This window comes from Schistocerca cancellata, chromosome 2 (genome assembly GCF_023864275.1).
Source record: "Schistocerca cancellata isolate TAMUIC-IGC-003103 chromosome 2, iqSchCanc2.1, whole genome shotgun sequence".
Lineage (NCBI taxonomy): Eukaryota > Metazoa > Arthropoda > Insecta > Orthoptera > Acrididae > Schistocerca > Schistocerca cancellata.
Window position 1 is genome coordinate 41,996,944 of NC_064627.1, and position 21,635 is coordinate 42,018,578.

The following is a 21,635-nucleotide window of genomic DNA, read 5'->3' on the forward strand; positions in this document are numbered from 1 at the left end:
CGGTAATGTACTACACGCGGTTGCAATTCGTTTGGCCATTGTATTCCCAGATAATATTGTCGGCATATAATTTCGGCAACATGCAGCTTTATGGCCCACGTGACCGCACCTTAAGTTGGTAACACTGCAGTATTTTAGTATGAATTCTTGTTGTTCTTTAGCTTCTGAAGTATTTCGATATTTTAGTTGAAGAGGAAACGAGAAACCTTCGCTAGCCTGCCTGTAGCCTATATCATATCGCAGGAGCATGTTCACTAAATACTAAATTTTCTGCGAAGTCGCAAACGAAGGTGCGGGCCGAGTAGGACCGTAGGCGACGTCAAGTTTTCACTGTCTACGTCTCTTTACACAAAACTCAGTATGGAGGTAGACATATGAATGTTTCCATCTGGGTGCCAAGGTATTCGCTAGTGTAACAAAGGTGAGAGACGTCAGCCCCTACACGGCACCACCTAACTCAGGCGCGTTTAGCTGCTCACTGCCCAGCTCGCTTCACCTGCCGATGTGGATGATGAAGCCGTCGTCGACGCCCCTCTTCAGCATGTCCTGCACGGCCTCCCTGGTGCAGATGCTCAGACCCAGCACGTTCACGTCCAGGATGCGCTTCCAGTCTTCCGTCTTGCCTGCTGCTCGAACACACACCCGAAAAACAAAATTGTTATCTAGACATCTTACTCAATGAATCAATGAAGTAGTACCACAAAACAACAAATGGAACAGAGCACCTTGCTATCACTACTTCTATAGGCTGACCAAAAGATGTCTTGCGCCAACTACATGTGCGCTAAGATGTGTGGCCTTAGGTTCAAGGGGAGCGGTAAATGAAAGCCGAACGGTACTGTGAAATAGAAGCAAAACAATAACCAAAATAAAAGCAACCTGTTCGGAAGTGCACATCTTTGCAAGTCTATGAAATCAAAATCTCGTGGATGAAATTATGTAGCGTGTCGCTCCAAACCGTACACAGCTTGTATCCTGGTTGACATGTTGTCCAAAAGCTCGGAAATAGCTGTCGAGGATTTCAATACTGACCTGTGTTCACTATCGAAATGGGTACAGAATATATTTTTTTATTTAACCTGATCCGATTAGGGAGATCAGGCACAGGGTTTCACACACACACAGTATCTGTTACAGCATAGCCATCAAAGAAATAATTTTAATATGACAACTGGTATTAAAATAACCTGTGCGTCTGAAGTCTTCCGTCTTGCCTGCTGCTCGAACACACACCCGAAAAACAAAATTGTTATCTAGACATCTTACTCAATGAATCAATGAAGTAGTACCACAAAACAACAAATGGAACAGAGCACCTTGCTATCACTACTTCTATAGGCTGACCAAAAGATGTCTTGCGCCAACTACATGTGCGCTAAGATGTGTGGCCTTAGGTTCAAGGGGAGCGGTAAATGAAAGCCGAACGGTACTGTGAAATAGAAGCAAAACAATAACCAAAATAAAAGCAACCTGTTCGGAAGTGCACATCTTTGCAAGTCTATGAAATCAAAATCTCGTGGATGAAATTATGTAGCGTGTCGCTCCAAACCGTACACAGCTTGTATCCTGGTTGACATGTTGTCCAAAAGCTCGGAAATAGCTGTCGAGGATTTCAATACTGACCTGTGTTCACTATCGAAATGGGTACAGAATATATTTTTTTTTATTTAACCTGATCCGATTAGGGACGTCAGGCACAGGGTTTCACACACACACACAGTATCTGTTACAACATAGCAATCTAAGAAATAATTTTAATATGACAACTGGTATTAAAATAACCTGAGCGTCTGAAGTTGGAGTCTCGGTAAATTATACTGACTATAAACTAACAAAGTTAGCACTGGCATTACGTGTACAACTGCAGCTGCAACCACTAATAATAATGATAATAATAATAGTAATAATAACAGTGACATTAACGGTGACACTAACAACGATAATGATAGAGTTATAAGAAGAATTCATAGGTCTAAAAAAAATAAATGTTTTCTGACTTAGGGAGTTGTGAGAAAAGAAAATTTAAGGAGACTACGTCGGCTGAGAATACTGGGAAATGAGGAAGATCAGGTTGGAATGAGCGATGTACAAGGCTATCGAATGCGTACAGGGACAACATTAACGTTGATGTTTCTTTAGTAGATTACTTGTCTTCTGAAGCTGGAGATGTTATGTAGTTCTGTAATATAATGCGGGAAGTTGTTCCAGTGTCGGGTTCCTGCTCCTGGGAAGAACTTCGAGAAGGTGACTGCACGATGTTGCGGGACAGAAAAGATTTTACTCTGATAGGAATAGGTGTTTCTGTCTTGTTGTTCAGACAAGAACGTTTAGGTCGAGGAGAGATATGAGGGGTAGTGTTCTTTGATAAGACAGTAGAGACCACTGAGAGTATGGAAATCTCTTGGCCTCTCTGCATGCAGCTGGGATATTGGGTTAAAACTCAACCAACAGAAAACCAAGCGGTCCTGCTTGAAAATTCTTGGTTCATTACCCTGAAAAATCCGGAATCTCTACAATCTTTAATCCTAAATGGGAACAATGTCAACGTGTATCCCTCGGCAAAGAGTCTGAGAGTAATAATAGATGAAAAGCTAAACTGGGCTGAACATATAGCTGCAATGTGCAAGAAGACATCATAATCTCTCCATGTCCTACAAAAATATAGAAAGCTCTTCCCTTTCGACCTGAAGACGTAACTTGTACAAACGCTTGCACTTCCAGCAGTGTTACACTGCAAGGTTCAAAATATCTGTGATGTTCGAATCTCTGATAATATTTGGCCGTCTTATGCACAGTTATGTTGGCTACAAGCAGACAAGCGTAGAGATTTACTTACCGCTCATGTCTTACCAACATACCCTGTCCATCATGTCTTACCAACATACCTTAATGCTCTTATCTGAACTTTACAGGGTGAATCAGCTGCCTCTACATCTGGGTTTTATGTAACCTGCAACTCCTTAAAGTACCATGTGGAAGATTTCTATATCCGCTCGCTCGCTACGTGCAAACTGTTAGTCCTACAGAAAAAATGAACAGGGCCTTTTTGTAGAAAATTTAATGTAGTTAAATTTTGTACTGGGATACATTCCACGAACCTAATAGGTTGTCATAGTAGGAGGAAAGGTGATACTCCTACGTGGCGCGTCCCAGGTGGCGGATAGGGAAATCCTCACCGGTTTACCGGCGGACTTGAGTGAAATAAAATAGCTCTCGCGGACCATACACACCCTCTGAGGTTAACAACCATTGTTGTATATCGGAGCTTGCTCCAACTAAGGTTGACTACCTTCGAAAGTCAAAAATTGAAAGGTCTTTTAGGAAAAAAATTTCACCGTCCTGTTCAAAAAGGCAGGAAAAGGCTACGTCGGATTCGGTGGGTAGTCAATTAGAAGACAGCAACGAATCGGAGCGTTTGCAACCATCAAAATGCACACTAAAACACAAAAAGATTTAACATGAACAGATAAATTATATAGCTACACACAACATAAACTCACTACTTCAGACCGGAAAACTCAAGGAGCTCATAGATGAACTAAATAAACAAAAGAATTTAACTACAGGGATCCAAGAAATGAGAAACACCACAGAGGACACATTCGAATCACAGGGATACAGGATTTATAATGGGCAACCAGGACCGAGGGCAATGAAACAATGTCCCCCGTTGGGAACAGGGTTTTTAGTAAACATAAATATAATAGATTCAGTAACGGATTTCCAAGCAGTATCATCAAGAATTGCGACTCTAAGCTTTAAACCAAAGAATAAAACCTATACAATAATAAATGTTCATGCCCCAACAAATGAAAAAATTGTCTAACAAAAACAAAGGAAGAGGTAGATAAATTTTGGGATCTTCTAGAAACTGTGAACAGAGCAAATAAAAAGAATGTAAAAATCTTATTGGGAGATTTCAGTGCACAGTTGGGAAAAGAAAGGAAATACACTCGTAGAAATTGAAATAAGAACACCGTGAATTCATTGTCCCAGGAAGGGGAAACTTTATTGACACATTCCTGGGGTCAGATACATCACATGATCACAATGACAGAACCACAGGCTCATAGACACAGGCAACAGAGCATGCACAATGTCGGCACTAGTACAGTGTATATCCACCTTTCGCAGCAATGCAGGCTGCTATTCTCCCATGGAGACGATCGTAGAGATGCTAAATGTAGTCCTGTGGAACGGCTTGCCATGCCATTTCCACCTGGCGCCTCAGTTGGACCAGCGTTCGTGCTGGACGTGCAGACCGCGTGAGACGACGCTTCATCCAGTCCCAAACATGCTCAATGGGGGACAGATCCGGAGATCTTGCTGGCCAGGGTAGTTGACTTACACCTTCTAGAGCACGTTGGGTGGCACGGGATGCATGCGGACGTGCATTGTCCTGTTGGAACAGCAAGTTCCCTTGCCGGTCTAGGAATGGTAGAACGATGGGTTCGATGACGGTTTTGATGTACCGTGCACTATTCAGTGTCCCCTCGACGATCACCAGTGGTGTACGGCCAGTGTAGGAGATCGCTCCCCACACCATGATGCCGGGTGTTGGCCCTGTGTGCCTCGGTCGTATGTAGTCCTGATTGTGGCGCTCACCTGCACGGCGCCAAACACGCATACGACCATCATTGGCACCAAGGCAGAAGCGGCTCTCATCGCTGAAGACGACACGTCTCCATTCGTCCCTCCATTCACGCCTGTCGCGACACCACTGGAGGCGGGCTGCACGATGTTGGGGCGTGAGCGGAAGACGGCCTAACGGTGTGCGGGACCGTAGCCCAGCTTCATGGAGACGGTTGCGAATGGTCCTCGCCGATACCCCAGGAGCAACAGTGTCCCTAATTTGCTGGGAAGTGGCGGTGCGGTCCCCTACGGCACTGCGTAGGATCCTACGGTCTTGGCGTGCATCCGTGCGTCGCTGCGGTCCGGTCCCAGGTCGACGGGCACGTGCACCTTCCGCCGACCACTGGCGACAACATCGATGTACTGTGGAGACCTCACGCCCAACGTGTTGAGCAATTCGGCGGTACGTCCACCCGGCCTCCCGCATGCCCACTATACGCCCTCGCTCAAAGTCCGTCAACTGCACATACGGTTCACGTCCACGCTGTCGCGGCATGCTACCAGTGTTAAAGACTGCGATGGAGCTCCGTATGCCACGGCAAACTGGCTGACACTGACGGCGGCGGTGCACAAATGCTGCGCAGCTAGCGCCATTCGACGGCCAACACCGCGGTTCCTGGTGTATCCGCTGTGCCGTGCGTGTGATCATTGCTTGTACAGCTCTCTCGCAGTGTCCGGAGCAAGTATGGTGGGTCTGACACACCGGTGTCAATGTGTTCTTTTTTCCATTTCCAGGAGTGTATAACGATATAACTGGAAATGGAGTCCACATAAATTTACGAACAAAATGGGTCAAAGACATGTAGAACTGTGCAGAGAACACAACCTTATATCTAAATCAACATACTTTAAGAGGAAGCCAAGTAAACTTAAAACATGGAAACATCCAGACTGGAGGAAGGGGGAGTGGCAGCTAGACCATGTCTGCATGGACAAAAATTTTCATAAGGAGATCCACAATGTTAAAGTACTGATAGGAGTAGACACAGGCTCAGATCATTATATAGTTAAAATTAAAATCAAATTCACTCCGTTAAAGAAGAGGACCGGAAAATCTAATAAAATAAAAAGGAGGTTTGACCCACATCAGCTAACTAAAAATAATAAATACCAACAAATAACACAAACCATCAAATTAACATATGTTCTAGAACAACTAGTGACTAATTTTAAAAAAGAAGCAGAGAATCTAGCTCCCTTGAATCCATGAAGGAAACATGCATGGTGGACATCAGAATGTGACAAATTCCATGAAGATAGACACCAAGCATGGTTAAAGTTTCAAACACATAAAACTGAAGAAAATGCCATCAACCTAAAAAATGAAAGAAAAAAATTCACACAAAATACTAGAAGAATCAATAGAGGAATCCATAAAGATATTATAAACTCTATAGAAGGTAATTATCATAAAACTAACTCCAGGGACTACTATAAAATATTTGGGAAACAACTACAACAATGTGAGGCCCCTACACTAATACTGAAAGATGAAGATGGAAGAAACACAGTAACATGGAAAATGCAGAAATCATTGCAAAAGCATTTAACAAACTTCTGAATTGCGAGGAACCCAAAGAACCCTTACAAATCAACATAAATACCCCAATAAAAACCAAACCGAACAAACTAGACCTCCAATTTTCCAAGAAGTATAAAAAATTATTAAAAAACTAAAAAATTATAAGGCATGTGGAGATCAGGTTTTTGTTGAAATGTGGAAATATGCAAGTGACATAGTCAAGACCTCCTTACACATGGCTCTAACAAAAATTTGGGTAACAGAACGATTCCCCGAACATTGGACCACAGCTATCATCCACCCACTACACAAAAAGGGAGATAAGAGCAGCCCAGACAACTACAGAGGGATCTCTCTCCTAGATTGCACATACAAAATTCTATCCAAGATCCTATATGAAAGAATCAAGGAGCAATTGTAACATGAGTTAGGGGAATATCAGGGAGGCTTCAGACCATGGAGAAGCTGTGCAGAGTAGATAATTAGTTTAAAATTGATTATGGCATACTACAAGAAACGGAACAAACCTCTGGCAATAACATTTGTAGATTTTAAGAAGGCATATGACTGTCTCCACAGACCTTCAGTATTAAACATTTTAAGAAATCTAAGACTCCATCCAAAACTAATTAAAATAATACAACTCACTCTAACCAACACCAAATCAAAAGTGAAGTTTAGAGGAGAAATTTTGGAACCATTTCTCATAAAAACAGGCTGAACACAAGGTGACTGCCTACCACCATTACTGTTGAACTGTGCGCTGGAATACATAATGAGAGAATGGTACAAAGACAATCCAAAGATGGTAAGAATTGGAAGTGCAAAAGATGATATTAGTTTAAACTGCTTGAGATTCGCTGATGATCGTGCTCTCCTAGCCAACATCGTTCAAGAAGCCAGGCAACAAGTGAAATTACTACAAGAAATAGCAGAGAAAGTAGGCCTTAGAATATCATTTGAAAAAACGGAGATTATGCTAACTGATCCACCACTTGCAAACAAAATTACAATAGAACAGGAAATCAAAATTGTTGATAAATTTAAATATTTAGGCGAAATAGTGACATACAATCTAAATGAGAAGCCATGATGGTAGAATAGAATAAAAAAACTGAACTACGCAAATTACATTACCAAAACTACATACAACAAAGAAGCCTATCTATAGATGCAAAATTAAAACACTATAAAACAGTTACATAACCAGAAATAACGTATGCAGCTGAAACTATCTTCAAAACAACTAATACAGCAGAAATTGACAGAATACTACAAATAGAAAGAAGAATAATTAGGACATGTATAAATAAACAGTATAAAATAAATGGACATTGGAGAATAGCATCAAATGAAACAGTATATAAGAAAATAAAACTAGTCATGAGCACGATCAGGAAGAAACGCATCTCATTCTTTGGACATCTGATCAGAATTCCAGAAAACACAATTAGTAAAAAAATAATACAAAAATTGTGGAATAGCAAAAGCGACATTAAATGGATCACAGAAATTAAGGAAGATATAAAAGAACTCCAAAGACAGTAGATGACCTAAAAACCAAGACAGAGAAAACCAGAATTTGCAAGACCCGCAAACCAGACTACAAATGAAAATCAATAAAAGGAGTACAGGAAGAGTGGTCTCAGATGAAGGAAGAAAGAAAATATCTGAAAGAATGAAGAAATATTGGGCAGACAGAAGAGCAAAACACATTTCATATAAGAATAGACTCTAATAATTATATTACCTAAATATCATATTAAGTTATTGTTGAGCCAAATTGTATCCCTGTGTTACAACTTGTTTACAACTTTGTATTTTTGACTAGAGTGGTCCAATGAAGGCCATAAAATAAATAACAATAATAATAAAAACTGTGATACATTATCGGTGGAGGCTACGGTTTTCGATTCATTCAAGAATAACAAATTTCAAGTTAAGTTTTGACGTTGATTTTGAATAATTCGAAAACTACGGACTCTAACCAAAACGTATCCCATTAAAAATCTGACTACTTTAAATTTCCTACAAAGTGGTCCTGTTCATTTTTCTGTAGGATTAATAGCTAGCATGTAGCGATCGAGAGAATATGAATCTTGCACTTAATATTTGAAGGTGTTGCAGGTTGCATAAATCCCAGTGGTAGGAGCAACTGAATCACCTCGTATAGCAGTACCACTGTCCCATCGCATTATTCAGTTGCTTTCTCGAACATTTCAATAGTAAGAATCAGACTCTGCAATGACCTTTCTCGTTATATTAGAGAACTGAATTACATCCCTAGCTTTCAGAAGGGAGTTAATGATACTTGCACTGAAGCAACACTAAGGTCTACCAGTGTCTCTGTATGCACTCGTTAGTACATTACATCTTTCTTTGCAAGCAGTTCTCCCTCATTTCTCAATGCTTTATTATTATTATTAGCATTATTAGCAGGAGCAGCAGAAGTAGCTGTTTAACTTTGTTGTGTTAACATTATTAGTTCTTTGTCAGGACTGTTTATTCACACTGTCTCTACATACAGTCAAATCATTCTTAATTGTATTAGTACTGTTTCATTAGTATTTGTCATATTAAACTTATTATTATTTCTTACATAAAGGATGAAAAAAGTATTGTATGTGGAAAACCCTGGTGCCATGTAGGATAGTGTCTGAAGGCCCCAATCTGACCAGATTTAATAAATAAATCCATATACACTCCTGGAAATTGAAATAAGAACACCGTGAATTCATTGTCCCAGGAAGGGGAAACTTTATTGACACATTCCTGGGGTCAGATACATCACATGATCACACTGACAGAACCACAGGCACATAGGCACAGGCAACAGAGCATGCACAATGTCGGCACTAGTACAGTGTATATCCACCTTTCGCAGCAATGCAGGCTGCTATTCTCCCATGGAGACGATCGTAGAGATGCTGGATGTAGTCCTGTGGAACGGCTTGCCATGCCATTTCCACCTGGCGCCTCAGTTGGACCAGCGTTCGTGCTGGACGTGCAGACTGCGTGAGACGACGCTTCATCCAGTCCCAAACATGCTCAATGGGGGACAGATCCGGAGTTCTTGCTGGCCAGCGTAGTTGACTTACACCTTCTAGAGCACGTTGGGTGGCACGGGATGCATGCGGACGTGCATTGTCCTGTTGGAACAGCAAGTTCCCTTGCCGGTCTAGGAATGGTAGAACGATGGGTTCGATGACGGTTTGGATGTACCGTGCACTATTCAGTGTCCCCTCGACGATCACCAGTGGTGTACGGCCAGTGTAGGAGATCGGTCCCCACACCATGATGCCGGGTGTTGGCCCTGTGTGCCTCGGTCGTATGCAGTCCTGATTGTGGCGCTCACCTGCACGGCGCCAAACACGCATACGACCATCATTGGCACCAAGGCAGAAGCGACTCTCATCGCTGAAGACGACACGTCTCCATTCGTCCCTCCATTCACGCCTGTCGCGACACCACTGGAGGCGGGCTGCACGATGTTGGGGCGTGAGCGGAAGACGGCCTAACGGTGTGCGGGACCGTAGCCCAGCTTCATGGAGACGGTTGCGAATGGTCCTCGCCGATACCCCAGGAGCAACAGTGTCCCTAATTTGCTGGGAAGTGGCGGTGCGGTCCCCTACGGCACTGCGTAGGATCCTACGGTCTTGGCGTGCATCCGTGCGTCGCTGCGGTCCGGTCCCAGGTCGACGGGCACGTGCACCTTCCGCCGACCACTGGCAACAACATCGATGTACTGTGGAGACCTCACGCCCCAAGTGTTGAGCAATTCGGCGGTACGTCCACCCGGCCTCCCGTATGCCCACTATACGCCCTCGCTCAAAGTCCGTCAACTGCACATACGGTTCACGTCCACGCTGTCGCGGCATGCTACCAGTGTTAAAGACTGCGATGGAGCTCCGTATGCCACGGCAAACTGGCTGACACTGACGGCGGCGGTGCACAAATTCTGCGCAGCTAGCGCCATTCGACGGCCAACACCGCGGTTCCTGGTGTGTCCGCTGTGCCGTGCGTGTGATCATTGCTTGTACAGCCCTCCCGCAGTGTCCGGAGCAAGTATGGTGGGTCTGACACACCGGTGTCAATGTGTTCTTTTTTCCATTTCCAGGAGTGTATAATAGGTATGAAAATTGATGTGAATGTGTTTTCCACATCTACTCCGAAACCGCTTGACCAATTTGAACCAATGTGAGTACACATACACCTCACTGTCAGTCGACAGTCACTGTGGAGGTAATAACCACCTACCCATCAAAGGGGTGGGGGTGTGAATGAAAAAGAACCATAGCTTGCGTCGCTTGAATTCTCAGACTTTGTTCATCCAGTATTTGAGATTGAGACCACAAAATGATGAAAGGAAGAAAAGTTCATCACTTACCACTTAACGCTATTTTTGCAGTAAAAGTGCCACATGAGGCATGAGGTTATAATTTATTACTTCTGTACTACTACTTGTATTCTTGTGAAATTTTGCAGACAGTCTGCACATATACCACTGAATGTAAGTGTACAATTTTATCATTGCACGACACACCGTTCAGGAGATGTCAAGCCATAAATATAAAGCACAAGGGCAGACGCTGCACACTACGGGCGGGGCGCACAGCTTTATAATACCTGGCCAACGCCGGGTTTCTCCGCCAGTAAATAAAAAAATGAAGATGTTCGGCCACCGCTGCTGAAGCCTGTGCCACGCTGTGGAGGGTGCCCTCCAACAGTCTTCCTGTGTGTGAGGAGGGTTCCTCCGACAAAGAACTGCTGATTTTAACTGATCGAAAGTACGTTTAATTGGCTCATATCAGCAGATACCAGAGACTATTTCAGCGGCTGACTCACGTCTTCTTCAGAAAATATTGACGAGGTGGGTCGTGCGTTTTCCCGCATTTTCGTCCGAAATGTTGGCCGCAGTGTTGCACAGTTGTCTGGAAGGTCCTCCTACACTAGACCGAAATCACCCTTGTTTGATGCGGGGCGCATAAGTTGAACGGGCCACCTCCCTGCTCAACTTGTGGCACTGCACTCCTGGCAATGAGGCGTGCTTGATACCTGGCCGGCTCCACTCTTCCACGCCCACCACAAGTTTATCGTAGTATAGTACTCTTGGCATTTGATACGCTTGGCAGAATACAGGGTGATTCAAAAAGAATACCACAACTTTAGGAATTTAAAACTCTGCAACGACAAAAGGCAGAGCTAAGCACTATCTGTCGGCGAATTAAGGGAGCTATAAAGTTTCATTTAGTTGTACATTTGTTCGCTTGAGGCGCTATTGACTAGGCGTCAGCGTCAGTTGATGCTAAGATGGCGACCGCTCAACAGAAAGCTTTTTGTGTTATTGAGTACGGCAGAAGTGAATCGACGACAGTTGTTCAGCGTGCATTTCGAACGAAGTATGGTGTTAAACCTCCTGATAGGTGGTGTATTAAACGTTGGTATAAACAGTTTACAGAGAATGGGTGTTTGTGCAAAGGGAAAAGTTCTGGACGGCCGAGAACGAGTGATGAAAATGTAGCACGCATCCAGCAAGCATTTGTTCACAGCCCAGGAAAATCGACTCGCAGAGCTAGCAGAGAGCTGCAAATTCCACAATCAACTGTATGGAGAGTCCTACGAAAAATGTTAGTTATGAAACCTTATCGTCTGAAATTGGTTCAAGCACTGTATGCAGCTGATAAGATTAAAAGAATCGATTTCTGTGATTTTATCCTTGCTCAAATGGAAACAGATGAATCTTTCGTTTCAAAGATTGTGTTTAGTGATGAAGCAACTTTCCACACTAACGGGAAAGTCAACTGTCACAATGTTTGTATATGGGGCACTGAGAATCCGCGGGAAACAACTCAGTATGAACGTGACTCGCCTAAGGTGAACGTTTTCTGTGCCATTTCAGCCAATAAAGTTTTTGGTCCCTTTTTCTTCGAAGGCGCTACTGTAACTGGACTACAGTATCTGGAGATGTTAGAGAATTGGCTGTTCCCTCAGCTCGAACAAGAAGCACAACAATTCATATTTCAGCAGGATGGAGCGCCACCACATTGGCACTTATCTGTCCGTAACTACCTGAACAACTACCCAAGGCGATGGATCGGCCGCCAGGCAGCCCGTGACAGAGCACTTCATCACTGGCCTCCAAGAAGCCCTGATCTTACCCCCTGCGATTTTTTCTTATGGGGGTATGTTAAGGATATGGCGTTTCGGCCACCTCTCCCAGCCACCATTGATGATTTGAAACGAGAAATAACAGCAGCTATCCAAACTGTTACGCCTGATATGCTACAGAGAGTGTGGAACGAGTTGGAGTATCGGGTTGATATTGCTCGGGTGTCTGGAGGGGGCCATATTGAACATCTCTGAACTTGTTTTTGAGTGAGAAAAAACCTTTTTAAATACTCTTTGTAATGATGTATAACAGAAGGTTATATTATGTTTCTTTCATTAAATACACATTTTTAAAGTTGTGGTATTCTTTTTGAATCACCCTGTACAATGCTGTATACGAACGCCTGAATCAAACTGTCGTCATTCATGACGCAGTATATTGTATTCATTTTGCATCGACTAGGAAACATGGAAACGGAAATAAAGTGTCCTGTTCGCGCGTATGCAGAATGCATTCCACATATGGCACGGAAGTGAACAGTGCACTTACATTACTCAATGCAACAGATGCTCTTTACCCTTGACGTCACTGACTCGTGATGAGTTTTATTACTTTCAGTCTTATTACTGCCGCTACAGTAAGAGTGACACCTTGGAGGCAGCTACAACAATTTCATGTTGCCTGATGATCATCATTTCTTTCAACACTGGTAGCGAGTAAATGTTCAGTATGTCAGCATCTGTTAGCCGCTCATAGATTTCTTCTATTTAGTACACCTGTTTAGAAATTTACTCCTTTAGACTCCAGATTTTGCAGCTACTTCTGACACACCGCGCAATAACACCTATTATCGTGATTACAAAAAGAACGTAATGCAGCAGTCAAAATTGGATAACAGAATCTGCAGTAATGCAAATGTTACTTGCGTGGCTGAATCCACACAGGACGATCCTACAACATTTCATCCACTTGCACTTCTCACAAGTGACAGCCGTCGCTGCTTTTAATATTCAGGATACTTGCGAACACAATTTCTGCTAACTGCTACTAAAATTCAAATAAATGGTGTAAAGAAGTTCAGATTGTCAGTCATTGGCTTATGATTAGAGTTCTGCTTGGGCAGAACAGAAACAGAAAATAATGTGATGAGATTGGGAAAACGACCTGCATATGTGTATTATCATTGTTATTATTATAGAATAAGACCATTATGACTGCGCAAAGCACTTAGGGGTGGGCGGTTGTCTTTTTTTGTGCCCTTATTTCCTTCAGTCTCTTCCTTTCTCTCTTCAGACCGTATTATTCCACTCTTTCTCATTGGTTTTTCCTATTGGTCTCCCTGCTATTTGTGCATTTTTTTCTGAAAATTTTTCGGTTTTGGACGTCTTCGGATGTAATCCCTGCGATTTTCAGATTAGTTTTTACATTGACAGTCCATTGTATCGCGTCCGTTTTCGCCTTACTCCTGTTGTCAAAGAATTCGACTATTTATTTTGTATGTATGTTAGACTTCATTCTTTTAATATGTCCGTAGACTCTTAACCAGCGTTTTCTAATCCCACTGTAGATACTTGTGTATAGCCATCACACCCCTTAAAAGCGGCTAAAGAAAGACAGCGCTGATGAGCCACCTCATCTGCAACACCACAAAGTGATTTCTGTATTATAGTAAAGGCCGCAGAAGTAATTCATGTTTAAACCATTGCGGAAACTGGTACACCGATAAACTGCGAGGACCACTGTTCTGTAATCAGATTACCCATCGCGTAGTAGAAGTGACCCTTGTTATCAGTATTAACAGCAGGGACTTTCGTGCTATAACAAAAATAGACTGGGATGACCTGGTAGTAACAGGAAATAATTTTAGCGCGCTGTTCCATTCCGCTATGTTTTAACCACGTCACTAAGTCTTCACATTTGCTCTTCGGTAACGAATAAGAACTGAACTCACGACAACGCTGCAACGTCGTTTTCCGAAATAAGACCGGACACACTGAATGTCACGCACGGTCGATAAGGATAGCGCGAGGACATTTCAGATCACATTCGGTGTATTCGCACAGCAATTGTCAAAAATATCAATAGCCGCAGCATCACGTTATACAGATTTTTGCCATGAGCTCAGCCATTCCGCTGCTTTTTACCGCTACAGTGCACATACAAGGCCACAGAGCCCCATGAAGGTCTTACTTTTCAATTTTTCCTGTAATTCTTGATTTGATTTCAAACTCCTTTCCAGTATTTTTCCGCTTACCCTGTGGCATCTCTCTTATTCAGTATGAGCTAAACTGTTTTTCTTTCTGCATTATTCAAAATATTTGCCGAAACACCGTTAATGAATATGCAAGGCTTCAGAAGCCTCCTTGCTGTTCTCTGTTCAACACTGACTTATACATTTTTTAGGAGCAGTTATTAACACAACAGTAACCGAAGTACAGGTAGTGTTGGTCTTGCAGCAGTATTAGTAGTAGCATAAGAGCAAAAGCAATAGAAATTACCTCTATTTATTAGAGATATCGAAATACCTCTCAGCTTTATGCAATCACATGTTATATTATAGCTCGGTGTTGTTGTTCTCTGCTGTTACTGCCACAGTCATGGTGAGTTTAGTTGTTTGTTGCCCCAAAGCCGGTATTGTTACCATCGTGACTTGTTTAGTGTTGCACCAACTGTTGTTCAAGGGACAAGTATTTTGTTATGACTTCGTCAAGAAAAATAAGGGAGTCGGTACGTGCAAATGCAGCTAATATTGGAAGTGTTGTCGCTCAGTGATTCGAAGAAGCTGATTGATGAGAAGAAGGAAGTAGTTTTCAAGACAGAAGTAATGAGAAATCAAACTTTGAAACCGCTGATACGAATGTTCTGGAAGATTACAGTATTTCAGATAGTATGACGTCATCAAAATCTGAAAATGTAGCTCCTCGTCAAAAGCTCAGAGATGATTTCACATGCATTGATAGTAACGGAACCATTTGGAATTTTGGCCCTCCTGCAACTTTTCGTATGCTTGTTCGCAGTATCATAAAGAAGCCGACCACTCCAGCCCGTGGACTTAAGGATGCCTGGGACTATTTCATTTCCAATGAAATACTAGATGAAGTTATCAGCTGTACAGATACATAAGGCAGAAGAGTGGTTGCTTCACATAGTAAAACATGAAGAAACGTTTCTTTTGTTGAAATGGAGGGTTTTATTTGTCTTTTACTGCTTGATGGTGTTGAGATGAGTTGGAATGTCCCTTTAAGAGAATTATTCTTGGATGTAAAGGCTAATCCTTCGTATAACGTCAGAAAACTGTTTCGAGGATATGTAGAGAGCAATAAAATTCGATGATAGGTGCACACGTGAAGCTCAGTCTGTAGAAGAAAAACTTGCAGCTGTTCACTATGTACAGGGAACTATTTCTTGACAAGTGTGTTAACAGAATGATTCCTAAAGATTCGCTCACAGTTGGCAATTAGTTACTCCCATTCTATGGCAGATGCGGCTTTATCCAGTATACGCTCACAAAATCCGCCAAGTATGGTATAAAGATGTTTTGGTTATGTGATAATACATCTGCATTTGCTATAGGAGGATATGTGTACACGGGAAGGAAGCTGCATGAATCCTGGACTGAACGTGGTGAAAGATCTTGCTAAAAGCATAGAACGATTCTCCAGAAACATTACTGTTGACAACTCCTTCACTAGTATTTAGCTGGCGGGAGGAATGCTTAAGTAGCAAATTATAGTGGTGGGGACAATCAAACAAAATAAACCAGAAATCACCAATAAGGTGAAATCGTCCGTGCCAAGAGCAATGTATTTCTCACTACGCAAGTACTAAAAGAAATCTCTTAAATTTCGGCTACACGATAAATTACAGAAATCTAACGGAAATTCAACTAAATATTTACGGATTACAGTTACGAATAACTTAAACTGGAACGACCACATATATAATGTTGTGGGGAAACCAAACCAAAGACTATGATTTATTGGCAGAACATTTAGAAAATGCAACAGGTCTATTGAAGATATTGGTTACACCAGGTTTTGTATTGCTGTACGGTGTGGGATTCACATCACATGGAACTGCAGGAAGACACCGAAAAAGTTCAAAGAAGATCAGATCGTTTTGTATTATCGCGAAATAGGGCTGGGAGTGCTATGGATACGATACGTTAGGGGATGGGGGGAGGGGGAGTGGCAATCATCTTCGTTGCGGCAGGATCGTATCGTGAAATTTCATCACAAACTTTCTCCTTCGATTGCAAAAATATTCTGTTAGTGCTCTCATACATAAGCAAATACGATCATTATCATAAAAAAAAGAGAAATCAGAGTTCGCACAGAAAGATTTGTGTGTTCGTTTTTACCGCGCTCCATTCGAGAGTGGAACGGTAAAGAAATACCTTGAAAGTGGTTTATTGAACCCTCTGCCAGGCACATAATTTTGAATTGCAGAGTATTTATCTAGATCTAAATTACTCTCCTTTAGTGGTGAAATCACAATGGTGAGTTATGTTCCGAAAAAGAAAAATCAATAATTCTCATTAGCACAATGCATCACGACGTAGACACAGATCAAACGTAAGCAAAAAACGAACCAGATACAATGAGGTTCTGTAACTTCACAAAGGTTGGAGTAGATCAAATGGACCAGAAAGTGCGATATTACACGTGCAAGAGACAAACAAGGAGATGGCCATTTACATTGCGGATGAATATGATAGAAGTCGGAGCAGTGAACGATGAAATTTTATTGTATTTCCAGTGTCCGACATACCATAGTGAAAGAACCGATAGAAGGCGTTTGTTCCTAATAGATCTAATAGAAGAAATGGTAAGACCACTAATTGAGCTTCTAATTCATTTACCTAATCTCCCAAAGAAAACAACTAAGGCCTTGTACAGATGCGGTGTGTAAAAACATGTCTCATCACAGAACCAGTTAGCTGTATCAGGAAAGAGGAATGGTGAAAATATTGTCCACACAACAAACATACGAAAAACTCCAAGGTATGTGTAAAGTGTAGAAACAATGTCTGTAAAGAAGTCAATGGCATTATTCATGCTTCTTGTTTGTCAGGTGTTGTAAACTAACAAAAATGCAAGAATTTGTGAAATGTAGAATAGTTGTTTGTCAAAATAGAGCTTGTAATTCATATTATTGTGAACGATAAAGATGTTGTAACACAAGCAGGTTAAATTAAGAACTCTTATAACATGTAGAAGTGCAACTTATAGGTGCATTGATATAATTATTATTTGCATATGTTGTATGTAAGTGATTCTAAATGATAAAAATTAACTCTCGAAGATCTTTAAAAATTAACAAGGTATTACTCGGGCCCACCAGACTCTTTTAGTAGATCTTAGGAATATTTCAGTCTGTCACTAACTTAGAAATAACTAAATGCAACTCTAAAAAATGAATACATAAAAAGAGAACAACTTAACATGAGGATAGGCCTCGCAGGGCATGCTTGTGCATTCACGTGTGTTTTCAACAGGTTAATCACTTCACAAAACTCCACATTCGCACTTCGATCACGAAAAAAGGAAGAACGTTTTAAAGGAATGTGTAACTTTTTGCCAAATAACACTGATTTATGACGCCTTTGAAGATGCTGGTAATAGTCGTCTGTTACAACAGAAGGTATTGTTCCCTCAGCGACTTGGGATTATCTAGCCTTCAGATTCGTTTTCATTCAAACATCGATTTTTGCTTGCAAAAACACTTCACACACCTATGTTATATTGTCAAATCTTCTTTAACCATGTTTTATGTAAAATGTTTTATGTAGTTGTATGCAGCAAATTACGTGTGTTACTACTTTCTTTATATTGAATGAAACGTATTTCAAAAGAAACGTTGCGAAATATTCTATGGCACTGTATCTCCACTATATAGTTACTGTAATCTGTCAAAGATGAACTTTGGCGGAGGAAAAATAACATTAAATACTGAGGAAGTAAAACTTTTGGCACACGCAACGCATGAGGAACAAAGACATTTGCTTTTTAGACATTGTTGAAGTCAGTCAGGTTCAGATGGCTGAAGCAGTGAAAATCACTCTCCAGTTATTTCCGAAATCGAATACTGAGTTCCTATGGACGGAAGAAAATGGAGGCAAGAAAGACGTGAAGCTCGGACCATGACCTGGGGATGAAACGCCGATTTTAATACGATGGGAATGTTACGAATTTCAAATCACCGAATAGTCTTGTTGAGCTGGGGGTGTGGTTTGCTTTGAAACATTTGAATAGAATACGACCTGCTAACTGCAAGCTGTATAACATTTTTCTACTGAAGAAAAGCAAGATCATACATTGTTCCACATTGTTTTGTTAAGAGAGATCAGATTTCTCTCTTTTTGCCTCTGCTATTTGAAAAAAAATGCATGTTTGTTGTCACTGGGACAAAACAGATTTGATAGTTTTTGTGTAATTGTGATAGAGCCACGAGTGGCAGAAACTGCACAAATATTCTCATGCATATTTTAGTAAAGGGAATATTAAATACGTTAACACTGCACGAACAATTTGCGTAGAAACTTTGAAATGATACAGTCATACTAGTAACATACAAAATTTTAACGAAATTTTCTAGTGAAGAGAGGTGTATGCTGCTGATATGAAGATAGGCAGCTACAGTTTGTTTTCATCAATGCAGAAAATTAGCAACACAAAAGTTACTGGTAATTAACTGGTTAGGGAACAACACAAATAATTATTCTACTGGGACTGGCGACCGACTGTTCACCGGTGGAGCTTCTAGAGACGAGTTGTACTGACCACAGCCTACGTTACAAGTACTGGCACTGCAATTCTCAGGACTGCTCAAATAAACAATTAACTTCGCGTCGTAAGTGCGACTTCAGTTGAATGGTACGTTGATTTGAGCAACATAATTAATTTCTGAAAAAATTTTTTCGTAATTGTTGTGTTAGCAATAGGTCAACTTAAACATTCCGACAAACTTTTTACATTAAATATAAGAAAGAGACATTACAAATAAAAGTAACCTCAAAGACTTACGAAATTACATAGATGGGCAGCACCTCAGCGACATTTCCTTATTTTAAAATCATCTACGTTTCAGCGATTAGAGATGTCTTTGTTTAGAGGCGAACAACGAGACCGGGCGCCCGATTAGATGTTCACGTAACGCGCGCACCTTTTGCCTCGGAGTCGCCTTGTGATGTTACATCATCGTCTGCAGTGACGATTCAGCCTCATTAACGGAGGTGATAGGTCACAGAAAATTTCGCCGTAATTGCACGGTGACAATTGTTTAATTGTATGAAATAAAGTCGCCATAACTTCTGAACGGTTTGCGTTAGGACAGTTAAACTACACGGTTGGCCGCGGAGCATGATGGCAATTAGTATGTGAAAATAGTTTGATTTAGCGACGAAGCCCACTTTCATGTGGTTGGATTCGTCGATAAGAAAAATTGGCGCATCTGGGGTACTGAGAATCCGCATTTCGCGATCGAGAAGTGTTTTCATCCTCAACGGGTGAATACGTGGTGCGCAATGTCTTGTCACGGAATAATCGGTGCGATATTCATCGATGGCACGGTGACTACCGAACGGTACGTGAAGGTTTTGGAAGATGACTTCATCCCCATTATCCGAAGTGGCCCTGATTTCGACAATATTTTGTTCATGCAAGATCCGTCGACCCTTCGAAGCAGGTGAGTGTTTGATGTCCTAAATTCGAATATCTGTAGTGACGTTTACATGTTGAATGAAGCGTGTGCACTCCGTAGTTTGTGACTAATTTACATTTTTTCACGTAGTAGTTGTAACGGAACATATTAAAGGCTTTACTGTACCGAAGTATGCGATACCCTCCAAATTCAACCAGTTTAACGAGTATTTATGAGTATAGAAAAGTAATTGTGTATGTTAACAATGATTGCATAACATGTCTCCATAAACAGTCAACCCATAAAATCATACTGAGTAACGGACCCACACAAAAGTTTATATCACTTGATCACTGATACAGCAAATGTCATCATGTAAAAACACTAAGTTCATCTTAAATAATTAATATGAAGTACGAAAAATAGTGGCCAACTTAGGTATTTTGGATCTCCTTAAATAAAAATCACCCAGTGAAACCTATTTGTTCACTAGGAGCGGTTTCACTCAGTATTCACGAAATCAATCCTATTTTAGACGAAAACCAATGTAATTCTAAATATTTCACGTTATTTACTTATTTATGCAAATTAGAGAAGTCAATTGACAAACTACTAAAAACGGCCTTTTTGTAACAAAGAATTATTCTGTCAAGTCAACAAATCTGTCTGTCATTTCAATAACATGTTAAATTATGTCACTCGATGCAAATTAATAACTTTTCTGCACAAATTATGATAACAGATGTACATGTGACTTGTAAACTATATCTCTTTTTAGTAGTTCTTTGACAATGTTATAAATACAAGCAGCAAGAACGGTCGGGGGGCAGTCGGAATGTCACTTTGGTAAAGTGTGTTTGTGTGTTATTGTTTGAGGTGGATAAACAATGCAAAGAACATGTAACGGAAGTACTACTTTGTGTTGTGTCATGGTCTTTGGTGGACAGTGGAATTAAAATGGCCACCAGAGTAATAAATATTTGAAGTTTACATATTTGTTGGTTTCGCTCGTTCTTTATCATCAAAAGCATATAAAAAACACGGGACCTCATGTTTTTAACCCTAGACAACCAGATTTAGAGCCAGCATCAGCATCGAGACACAGCAGCGATCCAGCAAGTAGCAGCGATTACCACAACACAATGCATTTTAATGGCGCCAACCTAACATCAAGTGCTAACAAGCTCCGTAAATGGGAGTGAAATGGTGCGATTATAGCAATTAGCTGTATCTACGACCAGGCGACCATTACATAGTTCAATAATTGTCACTCTGCGCATTGCTACTTACGTGATTCCGGACGTGTTTAGAAAGACACCAAGTACTCACACGTCAGGTCGCTGTCGTTGCCCAAGCCGGCGTTGTTGACCAGGATGTCGACGCCAGACAGATTCTCCCTGATCCACTTGAACGCCGCGAGGATGCTCTCCTCGCTGCCAACGTCTCCCTCGACAGCGTGAAGTGTGCCAGGCGCGTCCTTCAGCGCGAGCGCCTGTCGACGGAAGTCCTTCAGCTCGGATATCCTCAGTTTCCGAAACTTGAGTCTAGAATAACGTTGAACTCGGGGCATAAATGGAAGTTTGAAAAAAGTTATGATCACGACCACGACTTGAGTTGATAACATTAACCCAACTTCTTATCAATGGGAGGTAGTAACGTCTTACTTTCTCATGGCGCTAACGATTCCAGGAAGAGTGAGTACAAGTAGCTGATTTGTAACTGCAGAACACT

General features: G+C 41.5%; 1 protein-coding gene across 4 annotated transcripts in view; it reads right to left on the reverse strand.

The window, feature by feature from the left end:
* Window positions 1–21,635, reverse strand: part of LOC126143726 (dehydrogenase/reductase SDR family member 11-like) — a 151,742-nt gene that overhangs the window by 41,260 nt on the left and 88,847 nt on the right. The window contains exons 2-3 of one of the 4 annotated variants that reach the window (XM_049915444.1): window positions 21,234–21,396; window positions 497–626 (exon numbers count right to left, since the gene is read on the reverse strand). The exons of 2 other annotated variants lie outside the window; for them this stretch is intronic. In XM_049915444.1, coding sequence (XP_049771401.1) covers window positions 497–626; window positions 21,234–21,396 — 293 coding nt within the window. The remainder of the gene's footprint in view (window positions 1–496; window positions 627–21,233; window positions 21,397–21,635) is intronic. One more of the 4 variants, XM_049915443.1, reaches the window with a different exon arrangement.